The 14810-nt window shown below is 48.8% G+C and overlaps 1 protein-coding gene across 4 annotated transcripts in view; it reads left to right on the forward strand.

The window, feature by feature from the left end:
* fgf5 (fibroblast growth factor 5) overlaps positions 1 to 14408 on the forward strand; it is a 21212-nt gene extending 6804 nt beyond the window's left edge. For 3 of the 4 annotated variants that reach the window (XM_034678290.1, XM_034678289.1, XM_034678287.1), the window contains exons 3-4: positions 4034 to 4137; positions 13204 to 14408. In XM_034678290.1, the coding sequence (XP_034534181.1) occupies positions 4034 to 4137; positions 13204 to 13578 (479 nt within the window). In that variant the 3' untranslated portion in view covers positions 13579 to 14408. The remainder of the gene's footprint in view (positions 1 to 4033; positions 4138 to 13203) is intronic. The other variant, XM_034678288.1, reaches the window with a different exon arrangement.
* The last annotated feature ends 402 nt before the right edge of the window (positions 14409 to 14810 follow it).

Consider the following 14810-nt stretch of genomic DNA (forward strand, 5'->3'; position numbering starts at 1 on the left):
TTTATTTTAATACATCAAACTTTGGAGAATTAATTATGCAACTTCAGTAAAAGTTTGCAAAATTCAACCATTGAGTGAGAAAAGATCGGTGGATGGTCATGTTCTGTTTTAAATCCAAAGTTTCTTTATTGTTTTTTTAATGCACAGACAAAAAACACACATTAGGTTTTGTGACATGTAGTAGTTAGAACAGAGTTCTGTGGATGATGTTATAAAACACAATAACAAAAACACCCTGAAGATCCCACCCGCCCCATATCACACACACCTCACATCCACACTGACATTAACAACAAGAGGTAAACAGACAGGACAAATACTAAAGAGCAGTATCATTTAAATACATCAGGGAGAGCAAGATCACTCAGCAAGGTGAAATGAATTTATTTAAAGAATGTTTCAGATGCATTAGTGTGAAGGTTTCAGATGTTTCAGTAAAGATTTGTTCTCTTCATGTTTAAATCTATAAATATTAGATAAGACTGCAGCTCCTCTGCTGGACTCAACCGCAGCACAGACCCTCCTGTGTGCCGGCCTCGTCCCTCCTCGTCCCTCCTCGTCCCGGCCGGAGGACTTGAAGTCATAAATCACATCCTGGGTTGTTGCGGCAGCAGAGTCGGATCCCTCGCCGCTCCTCTGCTGACAACACAGCCAGAGCTCAGCGTGAAAGTGCGTCCATTTCACGGTCCCCTTCAGAAGAGTTGTCAGGTTACATGGACTTCAACACGACAGCCATGTGGTTCCACTTCCTGCAGGACGGCACAGAGACGAGTCTGAGGGCTGTAACATGAGGAATCTTTTACCATCACACCGGATCGTGTTTTATGCTTCTCAGAAGATAATAAAAGAAGCTGGTAGCGGTCGGAGGAGTGACTCTGAAATCAGACTTCATCCCTTCATCGTGGGACACTGGAGCGAGCGCTGTGCTGCACTTTAATGGAGACAACACACCGTCATTTATTAAAGGCTCTGTGAGGAGTTCTGAACTGGCTGAGAAACAGACTGAAAATGATCCTGATGCCTCTTTATGACCTTCAATAGCAAACAAGACCATCAGTGACAACACTGACACCTTCTCTGTTGTCATGTTTAATGCCTGAAACCGTCCTGAGGGGGGTAGGTGTCAGACCAGATGATGGACATCCCACTTCAGAAACAGACTTTCTTTGACTGTTTTCATGGAAAAGAATCACACTGCCCGATGAAGTGGACTGTTAAAAAACAACAGGATGAGGTTTTTCTTGAAAAAACTACTTCTGCATGTATAAGACAAGAGATAAGAGGTATCACTTTGTCCACAAGGGGGCGCCAGAACCGATACAAAACAAAAGTTCCTCACAGCAGCTTTAAAGAGATCTGTCTCACATCAACACATACAGGACATATCCACCCTGACGGCACACGTTCATGTGGACTGACATGGTGACGCCTCGAGCTCAGAGTCCATCTTGCTTCTCTAAAGCCAGAAGAGACCACATGTGATAAGAGAGGAGTGTTTGGCTAATTCGTTAGCTGCTCCTAAGCTAGTTAGCATCCTGTTAACTTCAGACTCAGCGGAGGTAAAGAAGCGAAGAGAGATCGTGGGAGACTCGCACATCGACGTGCAATCACTCAGGATATGCAAAGGCAACGTGGCTTTCCATGAAGAGGAACGTACCGGCATTTAAAGACAGACAACGAACTCCTGTCATGCAAAGGTGAAGCCAAAATACTCCCAGAGTCAGAGTCTATATTATGTCCCGCCCCTTCCTTTAGCCAAATACACCTTACCGTGTCGCTAAAGCAGGATCCAGACCTCAGGTGGGCCCAGTCCTCAAGTGGGCCCAGTCCTCAAGTGGTCCAGTCCTCAAGTGGTCCAGTCCTCAGGTGGTCCAGTCCTCAGGTGGTCCACTCCTTAGGTGGGCCCAGTCCTCAGGTGGTCCAGTCCTCAGGTGGTCCACTCCTCAGGTGGTCCACTCCTCAAGTGGTCCAGTCCTCAGGTGGTCCACTCCTCAGGTGGTCCACTCCTCAAGTGGTCCAGTCCTCAGGTGGTCCACTCCTCAGGTGGGCCCAGTCCTCAGGTGGGCCCAGTCCTCAAGTGGTCCAGTCCTCAAGTGGTCCAGTCCTCAAGTGGTCCAGTCCTCAGGTGGTCCAGTCCTCAGGTGGTCCAGTCCTCAGGTGGTCCAGTCCTCAGGTGGTCCACTCCTTAGGTGGGCCCAGTCCTCAGGTGGTCCAGTCCTCAGGTGGTCCACTCCTCAGGTGGTCCACTCCTCAAGTGGTCCAGTCCTCAGGTGGTCCACTCCTCAGGTGGGCCCAGTCCTCAGGTGGTCCAGTCCTCAAGTGGTCCAGTCCTCAAGTGGTCCAGTCCTCAGGTGGTCCAGTCCTCAGGTGGTCCAGTCCTCAGGTGGTCCAGTCCTCAGGTGGTCCACTCCTTAGGTGGGCCCAGTCCTCAGGTGGTCCAGTCCTCAGGTGGTCCACTCCTCAGGTGGTCCACTCCTCAAGTGGTCCAGTCCTCAGGTGGTCCACTCCTCAGGTGGGCCCAGTCCTCAGGTGGTCCAGTCCTCAGGTGGTCCAGTCCTCAGGTGGTCCACTCCTCAAGTGGTCCAGTCCTCAAGTGGTCCAGTCCTCAGGTGGTCCACTCCTCAGGTGGGCCCAGTCCTCAGGTGGTCCAGTCCTCAGGTGGTCCAGTCCTCAGGTGGTCCACTCCTCAAGTGGTCCAGTCCTCAGGTGGTCCAGTCCTCAGGTGGTCCACTCCTCAGGTGGTCCACTCCTCAAGTGGTCCAGTCCTCAGGTGGTCCAGTCCTCAGGTGGTCCACTCCTCAAGTGGTCCAGTCCTCAAGTGGTCCATTCCTCAGGTGGTCCACTCCTCAAGTGGTCCAGTCCTCAAGTGGTCCAGTCCTCAGGTGGTCCACTCCTCAGGTGGGCCCAGTCCTCAGGTGGTCCAGTCCTCAGGTGGTCCAGTCCTCAGGTGGGTCCACTCCACACGTGGATCCAGTCCTCAGGTGAGTGCAGTCCTCAGGTGGTTCAGTCCTCAGGTGGTCCAGTCCTCAGGTGGTCCAGTCCTCAGGTGGTCCACTCCTCAAGTGGTCCAGTCCTCAGGTGGTCCACTCCTCAAGTGGTCCAGTCCTCAAGTGGTCCAGTCCTCAAGTGATCCAGACCTCAGGTGGGCCCAGTCCTCAAGTGGTCCAGTCCTCAAGTGGTCCAGTCCTCAGGTGGTCCAGTCCTCAGGTGGTCCAGTCCTCAGGTGGTCCACTCCTCAGGTGGGTCCAGTCCTCAGGTGGTCCAGTCCTCAGGTGGGCCCAGTCCTCAGCGTCACAGGTTCTTGTGTGGGTTTGAAGCAGACTCTCGGTGATGGTGCGTTCAATGACTCTTGTGTTAGTGTTTGTTACGTTTCCTCTGCTCTGATGATCTGGAGCACGCAGCGCTGCAGGATCCTCATTGGTCCACACAGCTGTCAATCATGATGTCATACCCCCTCTTTATATTTCATCAATAATAATTCAAAGTGAACAGAAACATGAACACTGAGACATTAACCAGCATGATAATAACTCTAACCACAGAAACCATGTTTGAGGAACATTTATTTCACCTGTGTTTGATTTCACCCTCTGACCCATGTCCCATCTGTTAACATGGAGGAGGCGGGGCTTATGAGCCATACTGCAGACAGCCAGTAGGAGGAGCTCCAACTTGTCGCTCTTATAAGTCTCTAAATCTGCGCTCGTTACCAGACGAGGTGAATTAAGATATTAATGAGTTCCATGAATCTGTGTCTGCCTGTGAGGAGTAGGAGGGTCAGATGTTTGTGTTGACATGAAGTCAGAGTTGTCAGAGGAGTAGATCCTCAGGTAAAGAGACTCAAAGCTCTGCCTCAGTAAAGCCCCATGTGAGACCGATAGGAGACCCAGATCTAGATCCTCCCTGAGCTGAAGAACAGAGAGCGTGTGCAGAGCATGAGAGCCGGCTCAGAGCGAGACGCAGAAACTGACAGGAGGAGTAAAAATACCCCGAGCCGTCATCCATCATCAGAGCGTGTTGTTTGTCCTCACAGGTGTCCTGGAGCTCTTCGCCATCTCTCAGGGGGTCATCGGCATCAGAGGGGTCTACAGTAACAGATTCCTGGCCATGAATAAAAGAGGACGGCTCCACGCTACTGTAAGTGACACACACACACACACACACACACACACACACACACACACACACACACACACACACACACACACACACACACACACACACACACACACACACACACAGCATTCCTAAAATCACTCTGAGGACAGCTCACCTGTTAACAGCAGGTTATTACCCGGCTGTGTTCAATACTCGATTCTGATTGGCTGAAACCCGTAACAATAGAAACAAACACCAGGGACAACCTGATCACACACGACATATCAATTCAACCTGCAGAGAGGAGGAGAGGAACAGATCAAAGCAGAAAAGAATGGAACAGATCAAAGCTGAATAGAACGGAATGGAACAGATCAAAGCTGAATAGAATAGAACAGATCAAAGCAGAATAGAATGAAATGGAACAGATCAAAGCTGAATATAATGGAACAGATCAAAGCTGAATAGAATAGAACAGATCAAAGCAGAATAGAATGAAATGGAACAGATCAAAACAGATTAGAATGAAACAGATCAAAGCTGAATAGAATAGAACAGATCAAAGCTGAATAGAATGAAATGGAACAGATCAAAGCTGAATAGAATGGAACAGATCAAAGCTGAGTAGAATAGAACAGATCAAAGCTGAGTAGAATAGAACAGATCAAAGCTGAATAGAATAGAACAGATCAAAGCTGAATAGAATAGAACAGATCAAAGCTGAATAGAATAGAACAGATCAAAGCAGAATAGAATGAAATGGAACAGATCAAAACAGAATAGAATAGAACAGATCAAAGCTGAGTAGAATAGAACAGATCAAAGCTGAGTAGAATAGAACAGATCAAAGCTGAATAGAATAGAACAGATCAAAGCTGAATAGAATAGAACAGATCAAAGCTGAATAGAATAGAATAGAACAGATCAAAGCAGAATAGAATAGAATGGAACAGATCAAAGCAGAATAGAATAGAACAGATCAAAGCAGAATAGAATAGAATGCTTCTGATGGATCAAAGCAGAATACCAACAGTGATTAATAGTAGACAGAAGCAGAGACACCAGGGACGACCATATCCATGTCAAAGTGATCTGAGTGAAGGAGTCGGTCTCATGTCCCCTCTGCCTGTTGACACTGTGGTAAAAACTCTCTGTAGCTCGTCCCTCTTGGAGATTTGTTCACGTAGCTTTTTCTTTCAAATCCAACTTATTGGATAATTCAGCAGATCGTTGTTTATCTGAAGTCTTATTGACCTTTCAGATCTTTAAAGAGGTTCATGCACAAACATCTGGTGTAACCATCAAACAGCTCCTGTGACTCGTCGTCTGCTGCTGGAGCTGAACTTCTGGAAATGAGAAACTTGGTGAATTCCTCGGTCCAAACTTTGCCCACTGCAGCTCTATTTGTTTTATTTATTAGTTTCTGCAGCTTTGCATCGTGCTGCATAACAAAACCCCATAAATCTGACATCGGCATGTCACGGCACACTGCTGTAATCTTTAGCCTCAGTTTCCAAGACTTTCAAATCCCCCCAAACACACAGAGCTCTGCCCACAGCGGCTCGTCCTCTCTGCCGTCAGCGGGCCCGCCGGTCAGCCGGCAGCCGGCCGCTCTGACGGCTCATCTGAGGGAGCGCTGGCAGGCGAACAGATAGAAGCGGCTCCCCATTAGCATGTCTTAATGGGAAGAGCAGATTAAGTCGTGTCTGGGCCGGCTGATAGTGTGCAGAGGAGGGAGATCAATATGTGAGTAAACAATCAGCCGCAGAGAGACGGAGAGGCTGAGAGCGGCTGCGGGTGTGGATGCAGAGCGGTGGAGATTTATGTTCCCCTCAGCTCAGAGGATTGTTTCATGAAGCTCCGTCAGCGGGGAGGGATGTGGCGTCTTCACACAAAGTGCAGATGATGCCTCAGTGTGTCAGAGATCTGCTAATGCCTCTGTGCAGCAGCAGCAGCAGCAGATTCATATTCTGTTCTTATTCCAGCTTATGTAAAGAAAGAAGCAACACGACAAACTTTCTCAGGGTCACGGCATCCCGAACAGGACTTTGATAGAAACCCAGACCGTGCTGACACGGATGAGACGAGACAACAGAGCGGCGAAGGCAAACAACACCATGAGTCCAACTAGTTTGTCGAGCACAGCCGCCATCTGACTCCGAGGTTTCATTCCTCCAGGTCCAGCATGTCGTCTGCACCAAACTCCAAACTGTGGAGAAATGAAAGTCCAGCTTTAGACCTCCACCGGTCTGCTCGGACTCAAAGGTGGATTACCTGTTTGTGTCTCAGGATGAAGCTGAGGGAGACGATGTGTTTGAAGGTTTACAGCATCGTTCATGTTCCCGTACAAGATCAATAATGAGGAGTTCATGAGTTTAAAGTTTCTCTGTGTTGTCAGAAAGACACAAGAAATTCAATTAGAGACATCAAACTCTGACAGTCTGAAGTCACATGTATTCATGGTCCTCAGAGGATGAACCTCCTGCAGGAACACCAGCGTTTATATGTATTCATGGAAATCAATCTGCACACAGTGTCCCCAGATACACTTCCTCTCTCCATCCAGCTCATCGTACGAGTAGATAGAACTTAGCACCATCAGTTTGAGAGCACACAGCGCAGCTCTGCACAGCAGGGCAGCGTGGAGATGCTAACAGCTCCTCTCATTCACAATGAACGCAAAACAAGAGCAAACTGCTCAGAGCTGCAGGACTGTGGGGGCGCTTCTGTGCTTCAATATCATCAGAGCAGTTTGCCTTATGGCTGCAATCCATCCATCCATCCATCCATCAATGCATCCATCCATCCATCCATCCATCCATCCATCCATCCATCCATCCATCCATCCATCCAACCATGCATCCATCCATCCATCCATCCATCCAACCATGCATCCATCCATCCATCCATCCATCCAACCATTCATCCATCCATCCATCCAACCATGCATCCATCCATCCAACCATGCATCCATCCAACCATGCATCCATCCAACCATTCATCCATCCATGCATCCAACCATGCATCCAACCATCCATCCATCCATGCATCCATCCATCCATCCATCCAACCATGCATCCAACCATCCATCCATCCATGCATCCATCCATCCATCCATCCATCCATCCATCCAACCATGCATCCATCAATGCATCCATCCAACCATGCATCCATCCATCCATCCATCCATCCAACCATCCAACCATGCATCCAACCATCCATCCATCCATCCATCCAACCATGCATCATCCATCCATCCATCCATCCATCCATCCATCCATCCATCCATCCATCCATCCATCCATCCATCCATCCATCCATCCATCCATCCATCCATCCATCCATACATACATACATACATACATCCATACATACCCCCCGGTGTCCCTCTTCCGGGCAAGGTTGCACTTGTCCCTTGTTGCCGTGTCATGAAGGTCTTCTGGTCTCTCCCCCAGGACCAGTTTACCTCGTGAGACCCTACCAGGGGCTGAGGCCCCCGACAACAAAGCTCCTGGGTTGACCGGGACACACAAACCCCTCTCCCACAGTGGTGGGGATTCATAGAGGAGCAATCTGTCCTTAGTGAAAAAGACTGAGTCTGAGTCTGAACTGATCCAGGCCTGCAGAGTCAGGACAGTGTCCATCCAGAGACGCTCTTCATCAGATCTTTGTGATATCTGAGTCTGGTTTTGTTGCAGAAATCATGCTCAGATAATACCAACAAGACCACAAGGTCCTTTGACCCGGTCAGAATCTGAAGCTCTGCTCTCTTCTTTAACTTCTGTTTGATCAGACTCTGGTGGTGTTTCGTGCAGTTTGCTCCACGTGCCTCAAACATGCAGAGAAAGAAACTTAAAGCAGAGCGTGAGGTTTGCAAACAGATGGTAAGATCTTTGAAGCAGGTCACTTTTGATGAAGCTGATCCCAGATCTTTAACCTTCTTTAAGATCTATAAATATCACTTCTTTACTCTGTAAACTTTGATGTGGTGATCCTCGTCTTCCCTGCAGAACGTCTCTCTGTAGCCTCCCTGCTCTCCCAGAGTCTGCTTCTTTGGCTCGACCCAGTGCAGTCAGATTATTCCTGCCTCCTCTCTCAGCTCTGCCTCACAGGAATATTTGTTCAACTAAAACTCCAATCTGTGGCTGCAGCTGCACTCTGCCGTTCCACCGCCGCCGCCATGAGTCGGGTGGATGTACACGTCGGGGGGCGGGTTCAGACTCGGGCCCCTCGTCGGGGTGTCAGGTGACTCTCTGAAGCGTCTCCCGTTTCATCGTCTGTCATCTCCAATATTTGGATGTTTTCACGGTGAAATTTATCAGCTAAATAACGGAGCAGGAGACAGACGCTCCACCCGCTCAGCAGGGGCAGCACAAACAGGAAGACATGAAAGGTCAAAGGTCACCTGCATGACAGAGAGAGAGAGAGAGAGAGAGAGAGAGAGAGAGAGAGAGAGAGGGGTTGGGGGGGATTATGAAGGAATCATGAAGCTGCAGGAAGTGCACATACAACATTTAAGACTGGAGTTGTTCCCTTCAGGGTTCATGCCTCGCGGTGCATGTTGTGTTTTCATGATGCATGTAGAACAAAGACGTTCCTGTTCATTACTCTTCCTAAAATTAAAGACTCATTTTGCATCCACAGACTTAAAGTCCGGTCCTGGTTCAGTCTGCAGTCTCAGGTTTTACTCTACCTGGATGTGATCAGGTGTTTGTTCCGTCTCTGCTCACTGCAGGTGAGAATAAAAAAGCGCCCTTTTTAAAAAAGTCAGCAGTAAGTTTCCTGGTCCGGCCCGACGACGCAGCTCCCCCCGAGGATCATGGGAAAGGTCCCTCTAAACGAGTGTGACCAATGCTGCGGGGCAGAGCCAGGTTAGACAGCTGAACAAGCATTATGATTTAAACAATACCATCTCTGGAATCTGACTGCAGCCATTAAACCCTGAGAGACACAGCAGGGCACAGTGTGTGTGTGTGTGTGTGTGTGTGTGTGTGTGTGTGTGTGTGTGTGTGTGTGTGTGTGTGTGTGTGTGTGTGTGTGTGTGTGTACGTGCACACTCAGTCATGCTTCAGTGGGTCTCTTTCCATCAGTGTAACTCTGACTGGGACCAGAGCCGGTCCGTGTCCCTGTGTTCTGTGGATTGGTTGGATTGGTTGGATTGGTTGGATCCGGCTGCAGAGACTCAGAGGTCTGATGGTTTTTAAAAACAACAGCCCGGAGGACCCGTCGGTCACTTTGAATCACTTACAGCGCGGCGCTCTCTCCTGTGACTGGCATGTTTACCGAGCGCTGTAATGGCATCATTTTCTGCTATGCTTCACTCTGCAGCAAAGCAGAACGGTTTGTTTGATTTCAGAGCGGCACGAGGTTAAACGAGGGAGCCGTTCTGCAGCAGGAGAGCAGGAATCACTGAGAGCGTGGCAGAGGTTCCCACCGTGATATTTATAGGGACTAAACGGGAACATGCACCAATATCTGCATTTCAGCTCCTGCAGAACGACACACAGCGTGCATCTGTTGACTCCACGTTAGTGTGCATGATCAGTGACCTGTCCTCCACCTCGTCTCACGGCGTCATCTCCAAACAGAAACTACATTTAAAAAATGATCTTCAACTTTGAAACTGTTCCAAACTTGTGCAAGAATGAAGGTTGAAAAACTGAAACCATCACAGGTCACAAGACTTTCCTTCTTTGATAGTTTTACAAAACTCACCCTTACATTATTTCTAAAGTTAAACATCTTTGCACATTGAAGCTCTGAAGAAGAACTTTGTTCCTGCAGCTTGCAGTCTATCCCTCAGTCCGACACCGACCCGGCATCTCTGTGTTAAAGGACTCGTTCTGGTGCAGAGAATCAAACAGCAAAGTTCAGCCTTGTGGGGTAACATTAGTTTAAAGGTGACATATCATGCAGAATGGACTCCCCCCTGAAAAGTCAAAGACTCCATTCTGCCCCTGTTCTGATTTCTCCACCTTTCTGTAAATGTGTGCTGAAACCAGCCGTTTCAGTTTTCAGTGTTTTTCATACGTCACAACGCCATCCGGTCTGTAACAGGAAGTCAGAGCTCGGAGCTTGTTCAGCCCATAGACTGTATAAAATACAACTCAACCCCTCCTCCGTTTTTCATTCCCTGCACACATGTGTGCTAACAAGGAGCTTAGGAGGGAGGCATGCTAGTTGTAGGCTGTCTTAATAAACACAAAGGTCGCTTTGACTCCCCACGTCTGCAGATTTGAAGATCTAGTGGAGGATTTTTAGTTTATCATGGAAAAGTGCTAGCGCTAGTTAGCATAGCCACATAGCTACATGTTGGTAGCTGTGTACCAAGACACACGTCGACATGCTGACAAATAAAACAACAAGAAACACTAAATCTGTGACCAATGGTTCAGAAAGGTCCTGCTGCAGGCGCCTCTCCGTCAGGATCAGATTCTGGATCAGATTCAGAGGGTTGAAGTAACGCGGGTCTGTGAGCAGCCGTGTATATTCAGCCAACATGTAAACATTAGATCAACGTGCTGGACGGCCGAGGCCACACCCACTTCCTGAGGGGGCGTGGTCAGAGAGCTCATTCTCATTTAAAGGCACAGACACAGAAAACAGCCTGTTCTGAGCAGGGCTGAAAAAGAGGGGTTTACAGGCAGACCAGAATCTGATTTCAAAGTGTTTTTATGAGCAATAAACTTTAAAGACATGTTTTGGGGACCTCTTAGACCAATATATGTTGATGACAAACAGCAGAATATGTCACCTTTAACCTCCTCTGTTAATATGACTGAACTCTGTGTGTTGTGGCATAATCTACAGATCCAGCAGCCTTCAGGGTTTCTGCAGGAGGTCTTGTTTTTCAGACCGCTCCTCCTTGTGCTGAGCGCTGACCGATGCGAGACAATGGAAAGTTGTGTTTCTGTGACTGTGTCTCTCGCTGCATGAAGCTGGGTCTCTGCTGTGCTGCAGGACAGGTTCCTGACCCGGCCTGCGTGTCTTCATTTAGACAATCATCTCGGTCTCAGTGGTCATAATGAGTTTTTGAGCCGTACAAAGGAGCGTCTGCTGCTGTCCGTCAAACCGTCTCTGTGATAAGGAAGTCATTTAGGAGGCCTCGCCTTCAGATGAAAGTTCAGTCCGGTGTGGAGCAGTGTCAGATTTACAGCAGCTGAGCAGATCAGATCACAATCAGAGGATGTAGAGGAGAGAGACGGCGAGCGGCGGGCAGCGAGCGGCGGGCAGCCAGCGGCGGGCAGCCAGCAGCGGGCAGCTACAGGTGGAGATAAGACAGAGTATGATGTCTGATGTCAGCCCACTGTTTCAGCTCTGTGATCAGATCAGAGTTAGAATAATGTCCCAGTGTGAATAACAACGACTCAAACACTGATCAGAATCAAACTGATGATCCGGTCAGAGTTTGAATCTGAATTAAAGGGGCAGGTCATCGACTGGAACCTGTCAGCAGACGGTTTGTTAGCATACATGGCAGACGGGACACTGGTTGGAAAAAGAAATGAGGCTCAGTTTGGATATTTAGGAACAAGTAAACATCATAAATCAGCTTGACGGGGGAAAACAAAGAAACACTCTCTCAAAGTCAGATCCTCACTTCCTGTCACGTTTCAAAAGAAGAAGAAGAAGAAGAACCAGAGTTCAGACTAACAGGAAGGTTTAATTCACAAAATACAACATGTGATAAAATAAATGTACTTAATGAATCCACGGGACACAGGAGAGGACACAGGACTAACACTGAAGGACAGTCAGTCACAGCTGAGACAACGAGACACAGGTGGAACTATTCAATCAGGAGGAAACATGAGGACAGGAAGTACAACTAAACCAGATACACAGGAAGGAAGACCTTCAAAATAAAACAGGAAACACTTGACTTCACACAGACTGCAGTTTATTTAGACCCCAGTCCCTGCAGTTTATTTAGACCCCGGTCCCTGCAGTTTATTTAGACCCTGGTCCCTTCAGTTTATTCAGACCCCGGTCCCTGCAGTTTATTCAGACCCCGGTCCCTGCAGTTTGTTCAGACCCCAGTCCCTGGAGTTAATTCAAACCCCAGTCCCTGCAGTTTATTTAGACCCCGGTCCCTGCAGTTTATTTAGACCCCAGTCCCTGCAGTTTATTTAGACCCCGGTCCCTGCAGTTTATTTAGACCCCAGTCCCTGCAGTTTATTTAGACCCCGGTCCCTGCAGTTTATTTAGACCCTGGTCCCTGCAGTTTATTTAGACCCCGGTCCCTGCAGTTTATTTAGACCCCAGTCCCTGCAGTTTATTTAGACCCCGGTCCCTGCAGTTTATTTAGACCCTGGTCCCTGCAGTTTATTCAGACCCCGGTCCCTGCAGTTTGTTCAGACCCCAGTCCCTGGAGTTAATTCACACCCCGGTCCCTGCAGTTTATTCAGACCCCGGTCCCTGCAGTTTATTTAGACCCCGGTCCCTGCAGTTTATTCAGACCCTGGTCCCTGCAGTTTGTTCAGACCCCGGTCCCTGCAGTTTATTCAGACCCCGGTCTCTGCAGTTTATTCAGACCCCGGTCCCTGGAGTTAATTCACACCCCGGTCCCTGCAGTTTATTCAGACCCCAGTCCCTGCAGTTTGTTCAGACCCCAGTCCCTGCAGTTTATTCAGACCCCGGTCCCTGCAGTTTATTCAGACCCCGGTCCCTGCAGTTTATTCAGACCCCGGTCCCTGCAGTTTGTTAAGACCCCAGTACCTGGAGTTAATTCACACCCCGGTCCCTGCAGTTTATTCAGACCCTGGTCCCTACAGTTTATTAAGACCCCGGTCCCTTCAGTTTATTCAGACCCCGGTCCCTGTAGTTTATTCAGACCCCAGTCCCTGCAGTTTATTCAGACCCTTGTCCCTACAGTTTATTCAGACCCCAGTCCCTTCAGTTTATTCAGACCCCAGTCCCTGTAGTTTATTCAGACCCCGGTCCCTGCAGTTTATTCAGACCCTGGTCCCTGCATATTATTTAGAACCCGGTCCCTGCAGTTTATTCAGACCCTGGTCCCTGCAGTTTATTCAGACCCGGTCCCTGCCATGGATCAAAGCTAAAGGATCACAGCTAACGGGTCTGTTGTCTCCTCTTCTGTTGCAGGAGTGGTTCTCAGACGACTGTAAGTTCAGGGAGCGTTTCCAGGAGAACAGCTACAACACGTACGCCTCGGTCCTCCACAGGAACCACCGGACGGGTCGCGATTGGTTCGTGGCCCTCAACAAGAGAGGGAAGGCCAAGATGGGCTCCAGTCCGCGGGTCAAATCCCAGCACGTCTCCACCCACTTCCTGCCGAGGGTCAGCCTTCACGACAACAGGGAGCGAGGATTCACCATCACGGACCGGAGCAAAGAGAGGAGGAAAGCCCCGCCCTCGGCCGTGGCCACGCCCAAACACCTCACGAAGGGTAACGTCCACGCAGGAGCGGCACCAAGACGAACGCAGGTCAAATACTGGCCCAAGTACCGGTTTGGGTAGAGGTCTGAGGGTTCGGATCTGTTCAGAGACGTTGGATGGTGAACTAACGGACGTCTAGAAACACTGACGATGACGATGATCACATTAAATCATTCCGGGTATCAAAGTGTGAACAAACCTCAAAGGGCTGACGGTACGACTGATGTTTCTGTGTCTGTGTTGACGATGTCGTTCCTGTTTCATGTTTTCATGTCGTCTCTGTAGACTCTAAAAAACACGGACGTGGTCTCCGTGACGTCACCAGTTTGTTCCTGAAGCTGAATACTGAAGCCTATCGACGGCAGAAATGATGACTCCACTAAACTCTCGGTCCACCTAACAAGAGGCACAGACGTGGGGTTGAGACGGGGCAGCTAACGCCTGTAAACCACGCCCCTACGTATGTAAGCCACGCCCCTAATTATGCAAAACGTGTCAAGTTCCCCCCGTTCAGTGTGTGCTGACAGAGAAATGAGATATTCAGACAAACTTGTGTTTGAACCAGGCTGTAAACATGTTTATTCAAAGATCATCTCTTTGAATGGGTGTGTATGTGGTTTCTGGTACTTCTGGAGCCAGCCTCTGGTGGATGCTCGAGGAACTGCAGTACGAAAAAATCTTTAAAATCTGCTGCTGTTAAAGCTGAAATCCATGACTCATCATTTATCTAAACATAAGTATGAAATCTGGTGTTGTTGCAATACATGACATCGGACTTCCACCAGATCCACCTCCAATCCACTGAAATCCAGTTATGCAGGACCTCCGGACAGCTGGAGTCATGTGACTGAATCAAGGATCCTCCTCCTCCTCCTCTCCTCATCCATGTTGTCTTTCTGGTCCTCTGAAAACCTCTGACCTGTTGACTCCAGGCCTGGCTCCGCTCATCATGACTTTGGTTTGTTGTTGTAGTTAAGTGAAATACAATCTGGTGATAACACAGAGTCTTTTATTCTGAAAATTAACCACCTGACTTCCTGTCCCGCTCCATCTGCTCTGTTGAGATTGATGCGTCGTGCTCCGGCATCCGGCACAAGTAGAAGTCTTGAGTATCTGATCCGGAGGACTCTGACCTGCCGGATCAGAGACGCAGCCAGGACACAACGGAGCGGATCCAGAGGAAGTTAACACATTGACTAGAATAGAAACCAATCAGATCTGGAGCTGAGACGGATCAGAGACGGATCTGGTGGATTTTGGCCTTAAGGGAAGGAAAGATGAGTGAAGGAAATGAGCGTTAAGGGAAAGAAAAG

This window comes from Notolabrus celidotus, unplaced genomic scaffold (genome assembly GCF_009762535.1).
Source record: "Notolabrus celidotus isolate fNotCel1 unplaced genomic scaffold, fNotCel1.pri scaffold_125_arrow_ctg1, whole genome shotgun sequence".
Classification (NCBI taxonomy): domain Eukaryota; kingdom Metazoa; phylum Chordata; class Actinopteri; order Labriformes; family Labridae; genus Notolabrus; species Notolabrus celidotus.